This window comes from Vombatus ursinus, unplaced genomic scaffold (assembly GCF_900497805.2).
Source record: "Vombatus ursinus unplaced genomic scaffold, bare-nosed wombat genome assembly UNPS02014768.1, whole genome shotgun sequence".
NCBI lineage: Eukaryota > Metazoa > Chordata > Mammalia > Diprotodontia > Vombatidae > Vombatus > Vombatus ursinus.
This window is the reverse complement of record NW_020954546.1, coordinates 34,745,737-34,768,988: the sequence shown is the minus strand read 5'-3', so window position 1 is coordinate 34,768,988 and position 23,252 is coordinate 34,745,737. Positions and strand designations below refer to the sequence as shown.

Genomic DNA, 23,252 nt, shown 5'->3' with positions numbered 1-23,252 from the left:
TAGTTATTAGAAGGCTTGGATTTTTTATGTCTATTTTTTTTTTCTAATAGAGGGTTGAGACATAAAGTCAAGCAGAAGTAGCCCAACTATTTTCTATGGAAAATAGGGGAATTGGGAAAGGTTCCCAGATTGGATTGACTTTCCGTGAAGATTTGGGTGCTGAAGAAAGCAATGTGTGGCTTCTCCAGGAGGAGTGTTGTGGGTGTTGCATTATACATCACATTTCTGAAGGTTAATCCACTCACCTCCATCCCTGTCTCCCCTCCCTCACCTTCCTGGCACTGAAGAAGCTACTATAAAAGTTCTCCATTCTCCTTTTGCAGGATAGATGTTTATGGCGTGGGACTCAGGTTGTAGAATAAAAAGAAGGTTGGGGCTGAATCCCCACTCTAAAGTGAGTTTGGAAGGATTTGAAAAAGTTTCTGATTAGATAGACTTCCTTCTCCAGGGACCTTAAAATGACTGCTTTGTGTTTCAGGTCTGCTTCAGTCTTTGGGTCTTAATGACAGCACTTTTATTAAAGTCTTCCTCCTTACTAGAAGTTATAGGAATTTCCTGTCTACATTTTGCACTATCTCCTGGAGATCAGATAGATAGTAGTTAACCACTTGATGACACATGGTAGTATTAGTAGTATGCCATAGACAGTGTAGTGACTCCTTGCTGTAATACATATGACTGAGTGGTTGTGTCATTGCTTTTTCATTCAGAATAATGGTCTCTATTACTATCAGCTCTTTAATCAGTCGAATGCAAACTTTTTCTTCATCTCCCTGGAAGGCTTTAAATCAGTTTAGCTGTTTGCTCAGCTGGTTAGGCTAACTTCAGTTAGAGTCTTACTTGAAGCCACTCCTATTATCCAGCCTAAGTACCATCCTGAGGGAAGAGAAAGGAAAGGAATCAGCATTTATATGGCACCTACAGTGTTCTGGGAACTACACTAAGCATTTTACAACTTTTATCTCATTTGAGCCTCATAATAGTTTTGTGAGGTGGGTATTGTTCTATCTCCATTTTACAGTGGAGGAAACTGAGGCAAAGAGAAGTTAAATGACTTACCTACCAAGGGTCACACAGCTGGTAAGTGTCTTAAGTTCAGTTTTGAACACGAATCTTCCTGACCTCAGACCAGCACTTCTACCACTTAACTACCATGGGAGGAGATGTATGATGGAAGAATTTCACTAATATGATAAAATGTTCTGGTGAGGCTGAGGACATAGAGTAAATTTGGCAATAGCCAATTGTCTCAGGGGATGATATTTTAGATTTCTTTGTGAGAGGGTTTTTTGGGAGGGAAGGGTTTAGGAGATTGTGCTTTTAATGCCAGTTTCTCTTTGAGTAAGCACAAATGGTATATCATAGATTGTCTTTTATTATTTTCTTTCTGTTTTGGTTTGGGAAGTTTGTTTCTTTGTTGATTGTAAGACAAGCCATTGTATCAAAGTCCATCTTTTGGTCCCCAAAGCTTTTAATTGGAGGGATCCTTCATGCATTTCTAGTAGTTATTGCCTGTAGATAGATGGCCTTACAGGATTCCAATTTTGACTTATGGAAGTGATAGGATAGTAGGAAAAATGAGAGAAATTGGTGCTAAGAGGGGGCTATATGTAAATAGGGTAACAGTTGAGAGTGAGTATGGATCCTCAAAGTATCTTACCAGTGTAACGTACTGTGTTAAACCACTGTGGGGCATTTGTAACCATAGTTTTTAATTGTTTTTTTATTGTTTCAGTATTTCATAAGATCTACAAATTCCTCATAGATGTGTAGTTCACACTAGAATCCCTTAGTACATGGTTCCATTAATTACTGTCTCTCCCCCACCTCATTCATTTAGTGGCCAAACCATTGGCGTACAGTAGGCATTTACCAAATATTTATTGGATGAATGAGTACAGAGATGAACAAGATGGTATCTCTTGCCTTAAAGGAGTGTACAAACCTAATATGGAAAGAGTGAAGATACCTTGAACCTTAATAGGTACAAGGCAGAAGGTGATATTAACTGTATTACAGAATAACAGAATGATGTCAAGTTTAAAAGAGAGAGAGACACACACATTGCTTCTCACATGGAAGTAGGGAAAGGAAAATTTGATAGAGAAGATAGTATTTAAATTGGCCATTGGAAAAATGGATGAGATTGGGAGAATATTGTAAGCAAAATCATGGAGGTGGGAAGCAGTGCTGTTTGGGGAATAGTGAATTATCTAACTTGGTTGGATTGTGTGCTGTATGAAAGGAAATAAAACTGGAAAAGTGATTTGGAGCAGGTTGCTGAGACCCTTGAATGTCATGCTAAGGAGGACTTTTGTTCAGTAGGGAATCATTGAAAGTTTTTGTACAAAGGAATGTTACACTAGCAAGGAAAGCAGAATACTGTCAAATTTCTTTCTTGTGCCCTATTTATTATTGAATTTGTTTAATATTCTTTTGTCTCCCAAATTTCCTCAGGAATTGGGACATGTGTAATTTCGCTGTAACCGTAGCAGTCTTAGAGAGATGAAGGTGTTATGTGAATTCCTGTGATCATAGAGACTTCTTAATTCTTAAAATGAGAGGACTGTTTATGGAGTCAACCATCAAACCAAGTTTGACCTCTTTTTATCCTTTTGTAACTGAAGGAATGTCCACTTCTGCTTTAACTTGTGGAATATACAACATTCCTTCCACAGCTGAACCAAGTAAATGTTAGCATATATGTTTAGAATGTAATGGTTAACTCTTTCCTGTCACTGTTTGACATTGTGGGTGCTCAACTTGCCCTTTTTATGTGAAAAGCAAAGATGAAAACTGCAGCGTAGGCTAAAGGATACAAATGGTCTGATTACAGAGCTTTTCCTGGAGTCTCACTTCTGAGTTTCTCTGACCATTTATAGGGCTTGTTACCTTGAACCATCTAACACTTTAATTTGTGAAAGATGTTGTAGGTAGTCTTTTAATTAAGAAAAAAATTAAGTCAGTTGAGAAATGGCCATTGAACAGATTTACATGGTGTCTGTTCCTGAAAGTTTCCCACAAAGTAAATTTCACTTAAATGCCTAATAAAATCTATTGGTCTTAGTTCAGACATGTTATTATTTAAATTTCCATCGTTACATGGAATAGCCTCATTTTCTCCTTTCCAGCTGTTTAAGCAAAACAAAAAACTTCCCAAATTCCTAGCCAGCTTTTCAGATATCTATGTTGATGGGGACCAAGGAGAGAATGGGTGAATAAAATCCACCCTTGATTTGTCTAGCTTCAATTTTACCTAACATCTCTTTCTCTTTCCTACCTTACTTTTCCCTAGAGGTGCTAATCAGTACACTGTTAAAGTCTGATTTCAATGCTGTACCTTTGGATGAAGGTGTTCGTAGTGATACGACCAAGTCACAGGCAACAAGACAGAGGAAGCCATGTGGTGCAGTGGAAAGAGTGATGTGCACTTGGTGTTTGTTGAAGTTCAGAATTAAAAAAAGAAAAAAGTGCTGAATTTTAGAGTCTTAGAATCTGGGTTTGAATTCTTGTTCTTTGCCATTTACTACCTGTGTGATGAGGGGCAAGTTATGTAAATCTCTGTGGGACTCAATGTCCGTATCTGTAAACTGGAAGAATTGGAATAGATGACCTCTGAGGTTTTTTCAGTACTAAATTTGTGATCTTGTAAAGTGAGAGGAGAAATCCTTAATAGTCCAAAAATGGAATTATAAATCACTGAATATAGAGTTGACTATATTTTTGATTACTGACCCAATCTGGATTTATATCTCCAACTAACCACTGGCTTTCTTTGGGATTCTGTGTGTATAAAGTAGTGTGTTTACTGGCACTCCAGTTCATTGCGCTCAGACTGATGAACCAGGCAGGCTGAGTGATCTCCTGGCCTGTTTATACGTATTTTAGCTACCAGAGATAATTCCAGTGACAGAAAAGTTTGTGGTAGGTTTGTTACTAACCTTAGCACCCCTTTCAGGAAGGAAGAATTGATGGTTTGGGTCAGAACTGAAAGAGAGGTCAGTTTTCTTTGGAGATAGGCTCAAATATCAAATTGGTTAGAGGCCAGGTGTGTGTGTTGTGTCTGACTCTTGTGGGACATCCATAGGAGGTTCCGCTTGGGCCAGTTGCCCAATGATTTTTACTGACTGGATCCTCCTCTTGGTAAGGCAGTTTGATTATTGGGTAAATTTTTTAGGACTTGGAAACTTTCTGTACAAAAACTGTAGATTTCTGGATGTTGTGGTTTATTTCTTTGCCAATTCTGTGTACATACTGACATTGGGGAAGGAATGAGGACACGGGCTTCTTCTCTGGGATGCAAGTGAAAGAGATTTGTGTGTGTTCTAGTTCAGACTGACTAGACCAAGCTTTGGGTAGAAATCACATAGGAGAGAGATAAGGTGAATTGGAATAAGTAGGGGAAATGAAGCAAGTTGGGTAGGAAGTTTCTTTCAATCTCAGTACCAGCTGATGCAGTGAAAACATAATTTGGTATGAAGAGAAATTTCATTTAATTCCTAAGGAAATTTCTTCCTCTAGAAGAAATTAAGTATTGCAGTGAGAAGGGCAGGCCATTTGGAGGATATGCTTACAAATCGGAGAGTAATATAAAAGTACATCCATTAAACTGTACTTTGAAAACTAAAGAGATGAATTTGTTAAAAAAAAAAAATCCATTTAACCAAATTCCCCTGGGGTTACAAAGGACAATCATTCTGTTCAAATGACTTCAGTGGCAGGAGACACTTGGATTGGGCTTTGTACCTGAATAGTTCAGATGAGGAAATTGGACTGTTTAGCCTAAAAAGCTTTGTTTTCCCCCTTGGCTTCACCCTGTTTCTCATGTACGATATAGCTGTGTATAAGATTGCAGACCTCTCGCCTGTTTCTATTAGATTTTTGATAGATATGTTTTCATATCAGGATCTTTTAAAGACAGATTTTTTTTTTGCACACAAACCAGTTTTTAAAAAATCTTTAATGAATTAATTAAATCTGTTCCAAGTAACTAGATAAAGGCTGTATTATAACAGATAGTAAGAGATATTTTGTCCATAGCAGAACACATGGATGTGTCTAGAGTTTCCTTCTGTTTCTGTTGCCTTGATTTGGGAGGGGCCTGGGAAGGAGTCATGGACTCTTATGCCTCATGGGTTTGTTTTTCCTCTTTCCACCCCCCCCAGGAATGGCGTGAATGTGGAAGGGGCAACACACAAGCAGGTGGTGGATCTGATCCGAGCTGGTGAAAAGGAATTGATCTTGACAGTGTTATCTGTACCTCCTCATGAGGCAGATAACCTCGATCCCAGTGATGACTCATTGGGACAGTCCTTTTACGACTATACGGAAAAGCAAGCGGTGCCCATATCAGTCCCCACATATAAACATGTGGAGCAGAATGGCGAGAAGTTTGTGGTAAGTGTCAGCCTGACTTCATCTTCAAGCATCTATACTTCATTTTCCTCCATTTTGTTGTTTTTAATGTTCTTAGAACAATAATATGTAATGTCTATCTTTGACACATGTTGGTTTCCTTCTAAGAAAGTGGTACCTACAGAAATAATAGACCTTGGGTAGTCAGGTTTGCTGTCATTGGGAATATTTCGGTAGATGGGCAAAGAGTCTCTCTCTGTCTCTTTCTCTCTCTCTCTCTGTCTGTCTGTCTCTCAGGTATAATTCTGATTTTTTCCCCTTCCTCAATAGCTCTTAGCTTTCTTGTGTTCTGGTATTTTGTAAATATTTGTAGGATTTTAAAATTGGCATTTCTGTTTACTTAAAAGTAGTCTTTCCCTTCCTCTTGTCTACAAGTGGATAAAGCATGATCAGTTGAAAAAAGATGGTATCCCTAGATTATCAAGGCAGTACAGCCCTGTTTTAGAACTACCATTTTGCTTCTCATCCTTCTAGTTTGAATAACCTCATCAAGTTTTCATTGTCTTCCTTTTGGCAATATGGGACTGCTAGGATTTAACGCTGAGTTTTCTGAGTCCTGATTGCACTGTAAATGTAACACACTTGAGTTATTTTACACATTTCCAATCTGTTGCTGTTCTTCCAGAGATGTAGAAAGCTCATCCTAAGTCCTGGGTGATGTATTCCAGTGCATTTCCTGGTGTCTTTGTTTGCTCTTAAAAATCTCATTGTCAGTGATAGCCTAATCTTCTTGATTTTTCTCTTGACTACAATTATACTTTATTTACCCGTGATCAAATGAAAGGGTAGTGTTAATGAGAAATATTCATTATTCTTTGTGGGAAGTGCAATGGGTTATGTTATTTGCTGGCAAGCAGGTCACATACGTTTAAGAAGGCCTGATAGCTGTATTTGCATCTCAGCTTGGGAATCAACCATTTTGTGGAAATGAATCTGTAGACTTGTGGTGAATTCATTCTGGTGACAGGGGTGGTAGTACAAAATACAGTTAGAGAAATTGCAACGAAATTGCTTTATTTGTGACAGAATTTTGTAGTTCAATGAAATGTATTAGCACATAGGTTCCATGTCGGTATGTTTTCCATGTTTTAGGGGAGCCCACATGTTCAAAGTTTTGCTTTTTATAGAATTTTGTTCTTTACAAAAACTGCAGTTTGTTTAGTCAGGAGATTTGTTACATTCTTGTTTTATGGTGATATGACACAAGAAATCAGATTCTAGGTCAGGGAGACTTGGACAGAAACTGAAATGTTTGAGGATAAGCCTAGGATTTGGGGAATCTCTACTCAGAAAAGGTAGTGGACTTGACATCTAAAAACAACCTGTTTTTGGTTAGTGGTGCCTGAGCAGTTGGTAATGCTTTTAACCCTGACTCATTGTTCTTATTGACTGTAGAAGTAATGTGGTTTCATTCATTCCCCATTTTAGGTTAGGGACCCAGTTTGCTTGAAAATATGTTCTTGTTCTCATTCTCTTATCCTTTTAAGTTCTCAAGGAGCTTTTAACAAGATATGCTAAGAACTAATTTCATGGGGTTTTCCCCAAAGCATCTGATAACCTCATCTTCGGTTGTCCTTACAAGCACTTTGTGAGTGGCAGCGTGGAGAAGCAGAAGTGTCAATAGGAAGGCCAGTTTTTAGCTCTTTAGTGGATTTCGTGGCATTTACATTCATGTGGCATTGGGAATGGTTTTGCTGGTCATCGGGCACTATGCAGACCAGTAGAGGATCCATTTGGGTGCCAGATAAAGCTTGGAGGCTGTTGCCATGACAGAGCTCCAGTTTTCTCTACCTTCTCTGGGTAACTTAGACTGGAGAGGGGTTTGTCTTCCACTGTGTGTCCAGGAATGTCATTGACCTTTGGGGAGAGTAAAACATTCTAAGCATCCGCCACCTAGAAGCTAAGAAAGAAATCTGAAAACATCAGCTTTGAAAATTTTGAGAGCCAGTGTTTGAGATTGGATGCAGAAGCCCGATAGATATTTCTGGGTTCTTGCTTCTTTCTGCTAGTGGTTTGCACTCCTTCTAAGCAGTTACCAGTCCCCATCTCCTGGCTTTCATCCCCTGGAACTATGTCATGGGGGTGGGGAAGGGAAATGGCACAGCATGAACCGTCACTATTTAGACACTAAGAAATTCACAAATCATTTTGAAGCTGAAAACTGAAACTCTTGCCTTATAGACTACAGGAAGAAAGATTTAAAAATAGACCCACTGACCAGATCAGTTTTTCCTTTCCTCCACCCATGTCTTCTCTTCTCACTTGTTGGTATTCCTTATAGCAAGTAGGGAATCAAGCATGCTGAACATTTTCAACCTCAGCCTGTTGACCCAGTAGCCTGGGTTAGCATGATGGTTCTTGTAGAGAAGGGTAGATGAGCAGTGATCACTGACTGGCTCTATTAGTAACCCTCTTAGGTTGAAGACTGAGCTGAACTGAACAAGTCCCAAAAATATTGCCTGCCTCTCTTGATCTCTTAGTGTGCAGTGATGAATTAGCTCATATTAAATCATTTTCCCTCTTCCTGCCCAGAGATGGGAAGTATTTTCCTGTGGAGACTATGACACATAGGCCTATTGTCAGTGGCCCTAAACAGAGACTTAGTGAATTAGTCATTTTTGTAGATGAGTGTGTTAACATTAAGGGAATGATTATGGCTGGTTCTTTGTTCATTTTAAGGACTAGAGAAGAAAATAGGCATTGTAATGACTCTTGTGTATATGTTCTTCCCTTATTAAACAGTTCATTTTAAGGAGCATTAGATATTTTTAAAAATTGTTTGGATCTTAGGGGAGCCCAACCTACCTGCCATGAAACATTGATGTCAGTTGTCCCTACTTCTGCTGGTGCTTTTGCTCTTAACTTCGTTATCTAAGGGACTTAGAACATGATGAAGAGATTATTTGATCTGAAACTTCTACATTTGTAAAAATAACGAACTTATTTCATTTGGGAGCTTCTGTATCACATTGTTTTGAGTATCTAAAGTTGTAGGTCTTTACTTCTTTTAAGAAATGTTTTGTTGGCATTGAAAGATGAATCTGAGTTACCCAGGTATATCCTTGTGTATCTGACCTCAAGGAGTCCTAAATTAAGAGAATTGAAGAGTGTAGAGGAAGCTGTAGCTCAGTAGGTGTTACAGAAGACCTCCTACTTTAAGGTCATTGAAAAGGCTTAAGATGTGTCTTTGAGCCAGGAATATTACTAACTCAGGGGTGGGGAACCTTCTAGGTCCTTGAGTGCCGCTTTTTGACCAAATTCAAGTTTTATAGAACACATCCTTTCATTAAGGGGATTTGTTCTGTGAATTTTGGATTCAGTCAAAAAGCTGCACCCAAGGACCTCGAGGCCGCAGGTTCTCCACCCCTATACTAGCTAGTTTGATTTCTCCTTTTTTCTTCCTCTCATGAGAAACTCTGTCAACAGTGTTAGTCGAGTTTTGTGGCTTTTGTGCTTTTAAAGCAGATGAAGAACTAAGTTACTGAGAACATTCAGAATGCAGCCTCAGGCTGACAGTTTGGAAAGAGTAGTCTTGTGGCTATTGGTTGGACCAGATCTCTTCAGAGTCCCTATAAAAAGGACAGGTACTACCAACCCAAGGGAAGACTATTCCCCTTTCCTTAGCCCATCACTGCTCCCATGATCATTCTTAGGAGGAATTAAAAAATACTTGTGGCAAGGATGTAAAAGGATCATACCTTGAACCTGTAGGTCAAAAATGAGGGGCACATTACTTTGAACTGTAATTTAGGGCAAAAATAAAAGGAAAAAATTTTATTGGTAGCTCTCACAGTTGTCTTTAGCAATCTTCTGATAGTGTTGATTTTTCTTTTTCTTTTTTCTTTTTTTTTTTGAAAGGGAAGTGGATGGATAGATGAATGAATAAGCATTTATTAAGCACCTACTGTGTGCCAGGTGCTTGTGCTAAGCAATTAACAAATATCTTATTTGATCTTGACAACAACAACCCTGGGAGGTAGGTGCTGTTGTTGTTATCCTTGTTTTCCAGATGAGGAAATTGAAACGGAGTTGAAGTGACTTGCCTAGGTTCACATAGCTAGTAAGTACTGAATTTGAACTCTTGTCTTCTGACCTTAGGCCCAGGATTCTATCCACTGAGCCACCTAAGCTATATGGTGTAATGAGGCCTCTAGGTGGCGCAGTGGTTAGTGTAGTGCTTGGAGTTAGAGGACCTGAGTTTGAATACTACCTCCAAGACTTACTAGCTTTGTGACCCTGGACATACTTAACTTCTCTGTGCTTCAGTTTCTTCCTCTGTAAAATGAGGATAATGATAATAGCTCCTGCCCCACAGAGTTGTTTATATAAAGTGCTTTGCAAACCTTCCTCGCTGTTATTAGTGAGGGGAATATGGTGGAATGGTTATCTTTGTATTCAGTGCTTTTTTTGTTGTTTTGAAAGGCAGTGTTGCTTGAAGTCTTCTTTCATCCTCTAATGTTTTGCAAATCAAAGCAGAGCTTGTACTTTTACTGTAGTTTTCACTCTAAATTGTTGTGGCCTTGGCCGTCAGGTATTTCTGGTTGCCAAGGGCATTAAGTATGTGTTGGCTGAATCTGTTTCTAGGCTCTTTGTCTCCTCATTGTGGTGACAGCTTAATAGATGCAAAATTTCTCTAAGAAAAATTATGGGGAAAGTCGCTATCTTTTGTCCATTTTCCATTTTCCAAAAATTTTAATCAGCTTCTCATTGAGACTGATTATGGTGGAGGTGTCTTTTTCTCATTTATTCATTCTCCTAATTTGGTAATACTTTGCTCTTTATTCTGGCTAGTTGTTGAACAGATTGCGTTTAGACAACTGATATTGAAATAGCTTTTGTGTCTTTGTTATAAGATAGAATCATTTTTGTTTTTTATGATATTACTAATTACATCTAGTTCTTTCTTACTCTTGGAAAAAAGCATTTATCAGGCCAACTACCAGTTCTGCCTCCACAGCACATCTTCCCTTTGTATCCTCCTCTTTGTACTACCAGCTTGTTCTTCCTGTTACCAGGCCTTCGCCTTCTCTAACCAGGCAGTTACACAGCTGCTTAAAGAATTCTCCTTTTTAAATTTCTTTTTAAAAAGTAGTTTTTATTGATATCTTTGTTTTTTCATTAACAATATTTTCCACTGTATTTCTCCTTGTCTTTTGTCAGAAAGAGCTATTGCTTATAATGATGTATGAAGATAGGAAGAAAGAAAAATTAAACATATCAAAAAAGTTTGGCATTCTATGCAGCATTCCTACGTCGATGTCCCTCCATTTCTTTAAAGGTGCAAGGGCAGATGTCTTCTGTCTTTTCTTTGAGGCCGAGTTTGGTCTATATACTTTCATAGCATTCAGTTTCAATTGTTTTGTTATTGTTATTCCTTCTACTTATGTTGTTATAGTTGTGTAGATTGTTTTCCCAGTTTTGCTTACTTCATTTTGAATCAATTCATGTCTTTCCATGCATCTCTACTTATCGTACTGATAATTTGTTACAGCACAATAATATTCCATTACATTGTATTGCAATTTGTTTAGCCATAACCCAGTCATTGAACATCTAAGCATCTACTTTGTTTCTAGTTCTTTGCTGCCACAGAAAATATTGCTATAAATATTTTGATGCATATGGGGCTTTTTTTTGGAGGGGGGGGCGGTTGTTAACCTTCTTGGCATGGGATGGTGCTGGTAATAGGCCTAGCAGCAGTATTTCTGGGTTAAAGGGTATGGATATTTTAAGTCACTTTCTTTACATAATGGAAAACAATCTGCTTTCCAGAATAGTTGAAACAATTTACAGCTCCATGAACACATCATTACTGTGCCCATCTTTCCAATGTTGACTCTTCCTGTCTTTTTCATTTTTTGCTAATTGCTGGTTGTGAAGTAAAACCTCAGGGTTGTTTTGATTTCCATTTCTATTAATGATTTGGAACATTCTTTCATACAGTTCTCAATAATTTGAGAGATACTCCTATTCTTTGACCATTTATCTATTAGGAAATGGCTTTTGGTTCTATATTTCTGTTAGTTGGATTTATATCTTGGAATCAGACTCTTATTGGAGATATTTGATATAAAGTTTTTTTCCTAGTTGACTACTTCCCTTCTAATCCTACTTGCATTAATTTTGTTTTTGTAAAAGCCTTGCAGTTTCATATAATCAAAATTATTCTGTCTGGATAATCATATTGGGGTTCATGTCTGTGGTTCCCTTTTTCCTCTAGCATAAAATATAAATTCCCTAGCCTGCCATTAAGGCTTTCCACAATTTGTCCATAATCTACCTTTACTTTTCTTTACTTCCCTTCACAAATTCTGTGTTTTTTTTTTTAGCCAGACTAGATTACTAGCTTTACCCCAGTGCCTTCTCCCACCTCTGTGCCATGCTCCATTTCCAGAAAATACCTTCTCCTCTCTCTCAATTTTAGAATCTATAGCTTTCTTCAAGGTTCAGTTCTGGTGCTGTTTCTTCATGAATATCTGGATCAAATCCCCTGGCTAGAACTCTTTTCCCTCCTCAAATTATCCTAAAACATTTTGTTTTTATTTCCCCTGTTATACACGGCTTCACATTATCCCTATTGCACCTGTAAAGTTTAAGCTTGTTGATGGCGGGAACTCTTTTTTTTCTCTTTTTGTACCTATAGCACCTAACACAGTGCTGTTATATAAAAAAATGCTTTATGAAAATCTACTAGGTATGTGGCTTCTGAGTACTGTGCACATTCTGTCTTCTTTGATTTCACAATCCAGAGGCATATTTTCTAGCTAGTTTTTGCCATGTTTCTTTGTATCCATCTTGACATTGAAGTCACCAGTTCATTACCAATTTCTCAATTTATCCACTGTAGCATATGTTGGCATATAAGCTGCCGCTGTCATCCTAAGACTCTATTTGCTTATCGTCATTTTTAGTAAAGTTGACCTAGGGTCCCATGAAAGATGCTTCTTGTTACTTTGGGCATTTGGGAAAAGCAACTCTGCTGACCCCTTGTTTGGTCCTCTAAGAAGGGGCTGTAAACCATCATTCCACTTAGCCTTAGCCTTGACTTTTAAAAAATGATTTATTTAAAAATATGAGAGGAATGTTATAGAATAAAAAATTAGAAGAACCAGATCAGGGATCTTTTTCACAACTATGGCCACAGTGAGAATTCTTAACTAATCAGGGATAATAAGAGATAATAAGACACAATAGACAATTTGACTACATAAAACTTAAAAAGTTTTTGTGCCAATAATATCAATGAAGATAGAATAGGAAGAAAAACTAAGGGGAAGGGATATATTTGTATCAAATATCACTGAGAAGAATTTGATATCCAAGATTATACAAGGAATTGATCACATACATATCATTTGAACCATTAACCAGTAGATAAATAGTAAAAGGATATGAAGTTTTCAAATGAAGATTTGCGAATTGTAAATGATTATATGATATGGTATATGATTAATCATAAATCATATAATATTAATAAATGCACATTAAATAACTTGAGACATTGCCTCCCATTCCTTTCTGTAGGTGGGAATTCTGCAGGTATAGAACATTTCATATAGTGTTCAGACTATTCCAAAGTATTTATCAGTTTTGGTTTTTTTTCTCTTCCTCTTTTTCTTTTTTTGCTCTTTAAAAAGTATTCTTGGTTATACCATGCACACTGACAGAGATGACTGAAAAAACATGGAACAGCTCATGTTGGAGAACCTGTGGGAAGACAGGTTTACTGCTATACTATAGAGCAATCTATGAATTGGTTCAGCTGTTCTATGCAGCAATTCAAATTATGCAAAAAGTGGGACTAAGTTTTTGACCCAACAATTCCATTCCTAGGTTTATACTGCAAGACAACAGGAGCTGAACAAGAGAAACAAAGGTCCAAAATCTACTGATGTAGAGGAGCAGTATATAGTGGTGCAGTAGATAAAATGCTGTACCTGAAGGCAGGAAGACTTGAATTCAGTTCTGTAGCCTCAGAGACTTAGCAGCCATATGGCGTTGGGCATGGCAGTTAACTTCTGTTTGCCTCAGTTTTCTCAAGCCATAAAATGGGGATAATAATTGGACCTACCTCTCAAGGTTGTTGTGAGGATCAAATGAGATGGTATTTGTAAAGTGTCTGATACATAATAAGTGCTATATAAATGCTAGCTATTGTTACATACAATAATAATAACAATAATAGCTTGAATTTATAAAATGCTTTAAGGTTTGCAAAGCCCTTTACGTATGTCATTTGGTCTTTATAACAACCAGTTACTATTGCTATTTTCAAAATGAGGAAACTGAGGCCAAGAGAAGTTAAGTGACTTGTCCATAGTCACACAGCTACTAAGTGTTTGAGGCAGGATTTAAGTTCACGTTTCCCTGCCTCCAAGTCTAACACTCTATCCACTGTACCACCTTGATGTCTCAAAATATTCATAGCAGCCCAGTGTGATAGCTTGTACTGGCAAAAGAACTGGTAGTGAGGTGGCTACCCATAACTGGGGCCTGGCTGAAAAAAAAAATGGGACATGAATGTGGTGGAATATTGTTATGCCATTAAGAGAGTGAATATGTCAAATTGCAAGTGCCATTGACAAGATTTCAGAAAGCCAGTCAAGAATAAGCAGAGCTAAAAATCAGTTGTTCACTAAGCATTTATTAAGCATCTCCTGTGTCCTGTGTTATGCTGGGGATCCATAAACCAAAATGAAAAAGCCCTTGCTGTGAGGGAGTTCATACTCCACCAGTCAACAAATATTTTTCAAAAGTGCTTACCATCCAGTCATTCTGGAGAGCAATTTGGAACTATGCCCAAAGGGCTATAAAACTATATATATACCCTTTGATACCCAGCATCCCATTACTCGGTCTGTATCCCAAAGAGATCAAAGAAAAAGGAAAAAGACCTGTATTGAAACCAGGATGCCCATTGTTACCAGTAAAAGTTTTGTAGAAATAAAAGCACTGTAGCCAAGATGAGAAGGAAAACAGAAAATTGTGAGAATTATTAAGACAATTTCTCAGATAAAGGTCTCATATCTCATATATATATAAAGAACTTTATCACATTTATAAGAATATGAGTTATTCCCCAGTTAATAAGGCTATGAACAGGCAGTTTTTTGGAAGAAATCAAAACTATATATAGTCATACGAAAAAATGCTCTAAATTGTTCTTGATTAGTGAAATGCGAATTAAAACAACTTTGAAATATCATCTTATACCTATCAGATTGACTAAAATGATAGAAGGGAAAAGCAACAAATGTTGGAGGGAATGTGGAAAAATTGGGACGCTAATTGGGGGGGATTAAGAAGACTTCATGCTGAAGATGGTACCTGAGCTATGCCTTAAAGGAAGAGAGATTCCATAAAGATAAGTTTAGGAGGGAGTGCATTGCCGACAAAGTAGTTCTTGAGCGGTCTTAAAGGAGGTAAGGGACTCTGCAGAGGATGTGAGAAGAAGGAATGTATTCCAGGTGTGGAGGATGTCGAGCTGTGACTGAGGAACAGCGGTGACACGCTGGCTTGCAAAGTTCAGGAGGGGAAATCATGTGTAATGAGGTCATCAAAATTAGGCTGGAGCCAAGATAGGAAAGACTTAAGAAGTTTTTTGTTTGACCTCAGAGGCAGCAGGGAGCCACTGTGGTGTATTGAGTAAGGAAGTGACATGGTCAGATCTTTACTTTAGCAAAAAAACACTTTGGCAGCTGTGTGTGGAGCAGGGATTAGAGAAGGGACAGAGTAGGAGGCCATCAAAATAGGCCAAGTGAGAGGTGTGAGGTAGGGATGGGTAGGAAAGATGTTGAGGTAGAAGTGACAAGATTTGGGTATGTGAGATGAATGAGAATGAGGAATGGAGGCTAAAGCAGAGATTAAGAACCTGGGTGATGGTGGTGCCCTATCTGAGAGATCAGGAGAGGGTTGAGTCTAGAAGAGAAGATAAGTTTTGAACATATACACAATTACAACAACAATGTAAATTAAAGTATTTAAAGTATTAGAGGAAGTTGAAATCTGAATAAATGAAAATTCAGAGGAAGTCCCAAAGAAGAGATAATGAAGCATTTCTTCCTTATGACAGAGGAGGAGGTCTACTAGGACAGAATATTATATACATTTTCAGATGCAATCACTGTGTCAGATGTTTTTGCTTGAATGTTATTCGTTGTCATTGTCATAGGGATAATTCAGTGTGGGCAAGGAGGTGGTCATAGGCGAGACTTTTCTTTTCCAGAAATGACTGTAACAAAGACAAACTACGTCAGCAAAATGTTTTTGTTTTTGTTTTTTTTCCCCTCTGTTTCCCCTTTGTTTTTTGACCTCCTCTCCCCTGCCAAAAAAAAAAAATTCTGAGAAATGGTGTTGCTTCCTCCTGGCCTTAGAGTAAGGAAGACTTGGTTTTGAGGCCTGCCCTTGACACATAGTATCTGTTTGCTTGTGTGTAGTTCACATTGTCAGTAAGCATTTTAGTGCCTAGTTTGAGACAATCACTGTGTTAAGTACTGGGTATACAAAAAAAGGCAGAAGACAGTTCCTGCTGTCAAGAAGCTTGTAGTCTGATGAGGGAGACAATGTGCAAACAACTGTGACAAACAAGCTATGTGCAGGATAAACGGGAAATAATCAGCAGAGGAAAGGTACTAGAATTAAGAGGGGTCAGGAAGAGCTTCTTGTAGAAGGTGGAATTTGAAGGAAGCCGGAAGGGAGAGGAGGCCAGGCATAGGAGATAGCCAGGGAAAATGCCCAGAGGCAGGTGATAGAGACTTGTATAGGAACAAGAAAGAGGCTTGTGTGACTGCATCTCAGATTTGGGGGTATGAGGTGAAAGAAGACTGGAAAGGTTAAAAGGGGGGTAAGTTATGACAGGCTTTGAATGGCAGAGGGGATTTTGTATTTGATACTAGAAGGGTTAAGGAGCCCCTGGAATTTATTGACTTAAGTGGGAAGGTGACATAATCTTATCCTAGGTAGCTCTCTACATCAGTGGAGGGAGTATCCCGCTTGAAGTTCCATACAGTGATGATATCACAGATCTGGACCCCCAAAACAACATTGAACATCAGTACATTTATGTGTGATCTTATTGATGTATGGAGTCTCTCTATTGATGTAGATCACAAACACACCCATGACTTGCAGTCCTGTGCTGCTTTTGTCCATATCCTTCCATAAGTTCACCATAACAAGTCCTTCCAATTTGCTGGGGACCTTCTTTCAGTTTTCCTGACACTCTGTGGAACAATCAGGCTGCCCAATGATGATCCTTTACTCTTATCACATCAGCAGATTTTTAATCATGCAACCCATGAGCATCAGAATAACCAACTAAACTTACATAATAACTGTACACATTTAAATTAATTTTTTTGAGACACTTCTAATTCCTTATTGGGACTTTTTCCTAATTTCTTCATTCTCATTAACTTTTATGTAACAGTAGTTAGTGTGTCTTTTATTCTGCTTTTTTCACTTGGCATCATTTCATAAAATTCTTTCCCTGTTTCTTATATTTGCTTGTATTAATTACATTATAATTTTCCAGTACATTATTATACCATAATTTAGAGCATCTAGATTGTTTCTAGCCTTTTGCAGTTGCATAGAATGGGATCCTGTGATTCCGGCCTGGCAAGTCAGGGTACAGGTTTGCCCATAGACTTGAAGTGGTCATTGTCTGCATGGCAGCAGTAGTGCTGGGGGAAGAAAGATGGGTCCTCAAGATGCTACAAGGAGATCATTGACAAAAAGGCTTTGTAGACGCAAAGAAGTATGTATAGTAGCACCTTTGGAAAGGGTCAAACTGGAAACAAAGTTGATAACTGTCAGTTGGGGAATGGCCAAACAAATTATACAAATGTTATGGCATACAATTGTGCAATAAGAAATAATGATTGTGTAATAAGAAATAAGTGATAAATAAAAAAAGTATAGAAAGTTTTGTAAGAATGATACAAAGTGAAGTCAGTAGAGCTTGGAAATCGGTATCCTCAAAGGCTACAATGATGTACGTGGGGAGGACAGCCATCATAAAATGGGCAAAACTAAATTTTGTGAAACAGGGAACCACTGGTCATTTGAGCAACAAGCTGTAGTACTATACATTTTCTCTGATCCCCAGCACCTCTTGAACCATTCCAGAACAGAAATTATGTGCCAAAGATAAACAGTTTCAGTTGTCTCCGTAGTCTGAGATACCTGGAATCCAAAAAGAAGGTTTAAAAAAAAAAAAAAAGGCATCTCAGCTCTCTGAGCACCCATCTCCAACTTCCCATGCTACTTGGCACCAAGGCTGAAGTAGCAGACATAAAGACCCAACACATAAGATTGCAGCAAAACCCAACCCCCCACTCTGGTCCCCCTACTCTCCAGGACTATGGAGACCCCAGCTCCAGGTAGAAGAAGTTTTTTTTTCCTTAATATTTTTTTTTTCCAATTACATGTAAAGATAGTTTTCAGCTTTCATTTTTGTAAAATTGAGTTCCAAATTTTTTTCCCTTCTCTCTCCCCTCCCCAAGATAGCAAGCAATTTGATGTAGGTTATACATGTACAATCATGTTAAACATTTTCACATTAGTCATGTTGTGAAAGAAAGATCAGAACAAAAGGGAAGAACCTCCAGGTGAAAGAAGTTGCTCAGATGTGACAGCCAGCTGTCCTGGCAGCTATCCTGACTATCACTGCTGCAAGGCTCTGAACTGCTAGTGCTGGGGTAGACAGCCCTGCTGTACCAGGGCAGCAACTTTCTGAACTGTCAGTGCCAGGACACAGAACTGAGGAATGGAGGGAGTGAGAGAGAGAGAGTGTGTGTGTGTCCCTGACTAGGGCCGGTTCTTTCCTTTTCTGTCACTTGGGACAGAGACCTAGACTGTTGAACTGTGAACTTGCCAAACATCAGAGGAGGTTGAGGTGTTTTGAGATCTAGCCTTCAAGGAAACCACCATCAAAAGGGAGAGAGTTACAAAGTGAGCAATAGGGGGGAAAATTGAAATTACCAAAGATCTCAAGAAGAAAATTTGAAGACCTTGAATGTATGCAGATGAACCAACAAGGAAAACATTAATAGAAGGAAATGTGGCCTCCAGATCTAATCAGTGAGTTCAGGTATCAGTGAATAAATACTGCAAAGGAAATACAAAGGAAAATGATCCAGCACTTGATGAAAGAGAGGACCATGTGGAATGTGAGAACATGGAACCACAGCCTGCACAAACAGAACTGAGTGGCTCAAAAGATAAATGAGAATCTTGAAAGCAGAATTTATGACCTGTACAGTAAAAACAATGAGTAGAAGAGAAAAACTGAGATTGATGATGGCAAATGTCATCAAAGAAACAAAAGAGAGAACACTAGATTGGCAATGTAAATATACAAAAATGAAGGACAATCTAGAAGAAGGGAAGCAAAAAATGATACCATTAAAAGAAAATATGCTTGCTATGTAAGCAAAACATGCTAATCTTGAAGTTAGGTTATACAGAGACAACCTAATGATCTCCCAGAAGAACATAATAGGACAAAAGACCATAACATAGAAAATAGTAGAGGAGAATTGTCCAGAATTTTTGAACATAAAAACAAAATATCAAAATAGATTACCTCCAGGGGAAAAAAAAAAACCCAAGGCTGCTAACTCCAAGATAGATAGTAGTTAAATTTAACAAATCAATTCAGAAACAAGTTCTGCAAGTGATCAGGAAAAAGACCTTCAAATGCAAAGGAAAGGAAATTGAGATAACACAAGACTATTCTGCTTTCACTTGAAAACATAGGGAATGAAAGAATGTGTTCCGAAGAGTATTGGAACTTGGGATACAGCCAAATGTTACCTAGTTTGCGAACCTGAGCTTGACTATAAATGTAAAAAGATGGATACTCAATAATAAAGAACTGAAGAGATTACTTGCTTGCCAAACACCCTAGAAATGCAGGAGTAAATAAATGTAACCACCAAGGTTGACAACAGCCACAGAACGACACCAGAGAGATCAGTTAGAGACTTCTTTCTAAATGTACACAAGGAGAGAGGAGTGAAGGCAGAAGTCTGGAGGTTAACAGTGAAGAGGTGAGCCTGGGGCATTCAGTACAGAACATGGTGACACTCTGCTGACAGGTAAATTAATCTGTTTTTTTTTTTTCTTTTGTGGGACTATGTTATAACATGGGAGGAGAGCAGGGGGATAGAGAGGAATGTGTAAAGTGCTGAGGTCAAATTGAATGCTAACAGTGGGGGAAGTTGACCCCTGTGGTCTCAGTAAGAGAAGAGCTTACAGGGGAGGTTGAAGAGGAAGGGGGAAGGATTGAAGAGGGATGGAGATAAGGATGGAGGCCTTACTTTGGTACTGAGGGAGTTCCACTGTTGAATGCTGCTGTGGGTGGAGAGAGATGGTCTGTGAAGGGAGATTGGGACCTTGTGCCGGGTGTGGTCAGTGGCATTTGGTGCTTGAAAAGTCCAATTTACCTGCCTTGAGAGGAGGAGAATGGTAATTCTTTTTTTTTTTTTTTTTAACTTTTTTTGGTTAGGCAATGGGGTTAAGTGACTTGCCCAGGGTCACACAACTAGTAAGTGTCAAGTGTTGGTCTGAGACTGGATTTGAACTCAGGTTCTCCTGAATCCAGGGCCTGTGCTCTATCCACTGCGCCACCTAGCTGCCCCGAGAATGGTAATTCTTGGGGGCAACTGACAACTAGGAGGGTGGGAGGACAGGCACCAGAAGAGAAGATTTTGAGGCAAATGGGGAAGAAAAGGTAAGCAGGGGAGAGTATAGATCATGGGTGGGATACATAATCAGAGACTTAATTATAGGAGTCATAAATCACAGAATGATATATCCATCTAGAAATAGATGGAAAGGATGGATAATAGAGTGAGAGAAAGTCTTTTTGAAAAGGGACTCAAAAATGAAATTTAAAAAACTAATGAAATGACTAGATCAAGGGGAAAAGAGGAAGGGGACTGAGAGGAAGAAAGAGGGGGAAAGAATTATATAACCAGAAAATCAGGAGAGGAAAAGGAACTAATAATAAGCAAAACCCCAGAGGGAAAGGGGTAACATGAGAGGAGGGGAATCACGGATGGGGAGAAGAGAATTGGTGGGAATAGGGCCACCTTAAAAAAGCTTAAGTTAACTGAAGCAGCATAGTACTGTATTTACAGTGGAAGAGGGGAAAAAATATCATAACATAAAAAAACTCTAATATTAGAGAAAGATGGAAGGAAATATAAACCAAACTCTCATGACTTTAAATGTGAATGAATTAAATAATTCAATAAAATGAGAGTGACATTGGATGAGAAAACAAAATCCTGTGATCTGTTGCTCATAAGAAATATTTAAAAAACAAAGATATGCACAAAATAAAACTTAGGGGATAGAAAATTTTTTTCCTATGCATCAGGTAAATCCAAAAAAACAATAGTTGCTGTCATGCAGTTTGATGAAGCAAGAGCAAACGTTCAAAAACTAAAAAGGAATAAACAAGGAAACTACTGAAAAGAACTGTAGACAACAAATCACTATTAGTTGTAAACACATTTCAAATGCCTTGGCATCCAAATTCATACGTAGCACTGTCCGAGCTACAAGAAAACATAGACAGTAACACAATAGTGACAGAAGACTTCTTTATCTATCTCAGTTTTAGGTAAATCTAACTGAAATATAACAAAAGGAGAATATGGAACTGAACAAATTGTTGTAGAAGCTAGTGCTGAAGACTTATGATGTCTTCTAAATAGGACTACAAAAAAAATACCTCTTTCCTCAGTACCACATGGAACTTTTACAAAAATTGGCCATGTACTTAGGGTACAGAGATATTGCAAACAACTGTAAAAAGGCAAAAATAGTTAATACATCCTTCAGAAACTATAATATAATAAATAGTAATGAGTTCAGGGATCACAGACAAAAGATACAGAGCCGAACAGTTGACAGTGAAATTCTAAATATTGAGCGGGCTAAAGAATAAATCATAGAAATAATAGCTATGTAAAAGAAAATGATAATGATGAAACAACATACCAGAATTTCGGGGATACAGCTGAAGCAACCTTCAGGGGGAAAATCATATTCCTGCAAACATATTAATGAAGTAGAAAAAGAGAGGATTGATGAACTGAATAGGCATTCTAAAAAAATTAGCCCACAAACAAGCAAACCTAAAATAAACACCAAAGAGGAGATTAAAAGTTAGAGGTGAATTAGATAAATTGGAAACAAAAAACCCAATGGAAACAATAAAAGAAAACCGGTTCTTTGAAAAGACTAATAAAATAGATAAACTCTTAGCTAATCTGATTAAAGGAACAAAAAAAAATTAATCTGTAAAATAACAAATGACCAAGAAATAGAGTAATCAAAATGTATTATGAACAGTTATGTGCTAACAAAACTGAGAACACTAAAGAAATTAGGTTTAGATCAATACCTTATACCATATTTCTCAATACATTCTAAGTAGATGTGACCTAAATATCATTACATAAAAACATTAAAAGAAACATAATACTTCTCACGTCTGTGGGAAGGAGATCTATTCTTAACCCAGTAAGAGAGACAATTACTAAAGATTTATAGATAACTGATTACATGAAAATAAAGATTTTGCACAGACAAAATTAACATACCTAAGATAAGAAGGAAAGTGGTTGAATGGGGAAAAAATCTTTGTATCAAAGCTCTCTGATAAGGGATTGGTATCCAGAATACACAAAAACAAAAACAAAAAAATGAGTAAATGAGTCTAATAGCCATTTCCCAATCCATAAGTGGTCAAAGGATATGAACACTCTTCTCCAAAGATTTGCAAAGTATTTACAACCATGTAAAAGAATGCTCCAAATCACTAATAAGAAAAATGGAAATCAAAACAACCCTAAAGTTTCACCTCATGCCTTGCAAATTTGCAAAGATGGTAATAGTCAATGTTGAAGGGGTTGTGGAAAGATAGGCACACTAATAGATTGTTGGTGGAGTTGTGAAATAATACAACTGATTTGAAAAGCAGTTTGAAATTATGCAAATAAAGTGACTAAAACGTTCATGACCTTTGAATCGGAGACTTTTACTTGGCTTATACCACAAGGAAGCCATTGATAAGAAAGTCCTTATATACATCAAAATATTTATAACGTCACTTTTTGTGATAAACAGTTGGAAACGAAGTAGATTACTGTTCATTGGGGAATGGCTAAACAAATTGTGGTACATGAATGTAATGGAATATTACTGCCCTGTAAGAAATGATGTGTGATGAATACAGAGAAGCATGGAAATATCTAGATGAACTGATGCAGAGTGAAGTAAGTGGAGCCAAGAAGACGATATACACAGTGACTCTGACAACGTAAATGGAAAGATTGACACACCAAAAAGTCAAAAGTGAATGTTGCTAAATTAGAAAGATCAAGCAAGTCTGGAATGAAGAGATATGAGAGGACACCTTCAACCTTCCCCCTTTGTGGAGGTCCACAAGTGTTATATGTTACATTAAAAAAAAAGTCAAAAAACGTGTGCATCAGTCAGTTGTGCTGAATTTTTTCCCTCTCTAAAAAGTTTGTCATATGGGATGACTTTCTGGGAGGGGGAGGAGGAAAGAGAGATATACTTGGGATAACTATGATAGTGAAAGAAACAGTAGACATAAATAAAAACTTTTTCTTTTTTCAAAAAAAAAATTCTAAAGAACAGATTTGATTCTGAAGAACAGATTTGATCCCAAAGAAAAGACAAGAAAGACACCACTGGTTGCTCCTTTGTAGAGGTAGGGTTGAATGTGAAATATTGTAGAGGTAGGGCTGAATGTGAAATATTGTAGAGGTGGGGTTGAATGTGAAATATTGTAG

The 23,252-nt window shown here is 37.8% G+C and overlaps 1 protein-coding gene across 2 annotated transcripts in view; it reads left to right on the top strand.

The window, feature by feature from the left end:
- The window catches only part of LOC114043083 (sorting nexin-27), a 74,814-nt gene that overhangs the window by 18,163 nt on the left and 33,399 nt on the right, over positions 1 to 23,252 (top strand). For both annotated transcript variants that reach the window (XM_027862000.1, XM_027862001.1), the window contains exon 2: positions 5,166 to 5,397. In XM_027862000.1, coding sequence (XP_027717801.1) covers positions 5,166 to 5,397 — 232 coding nt within the window. The remainder of the gene's footprint in view (positions 1 to 5,165; positions 5,398 to 23,252) is intronic.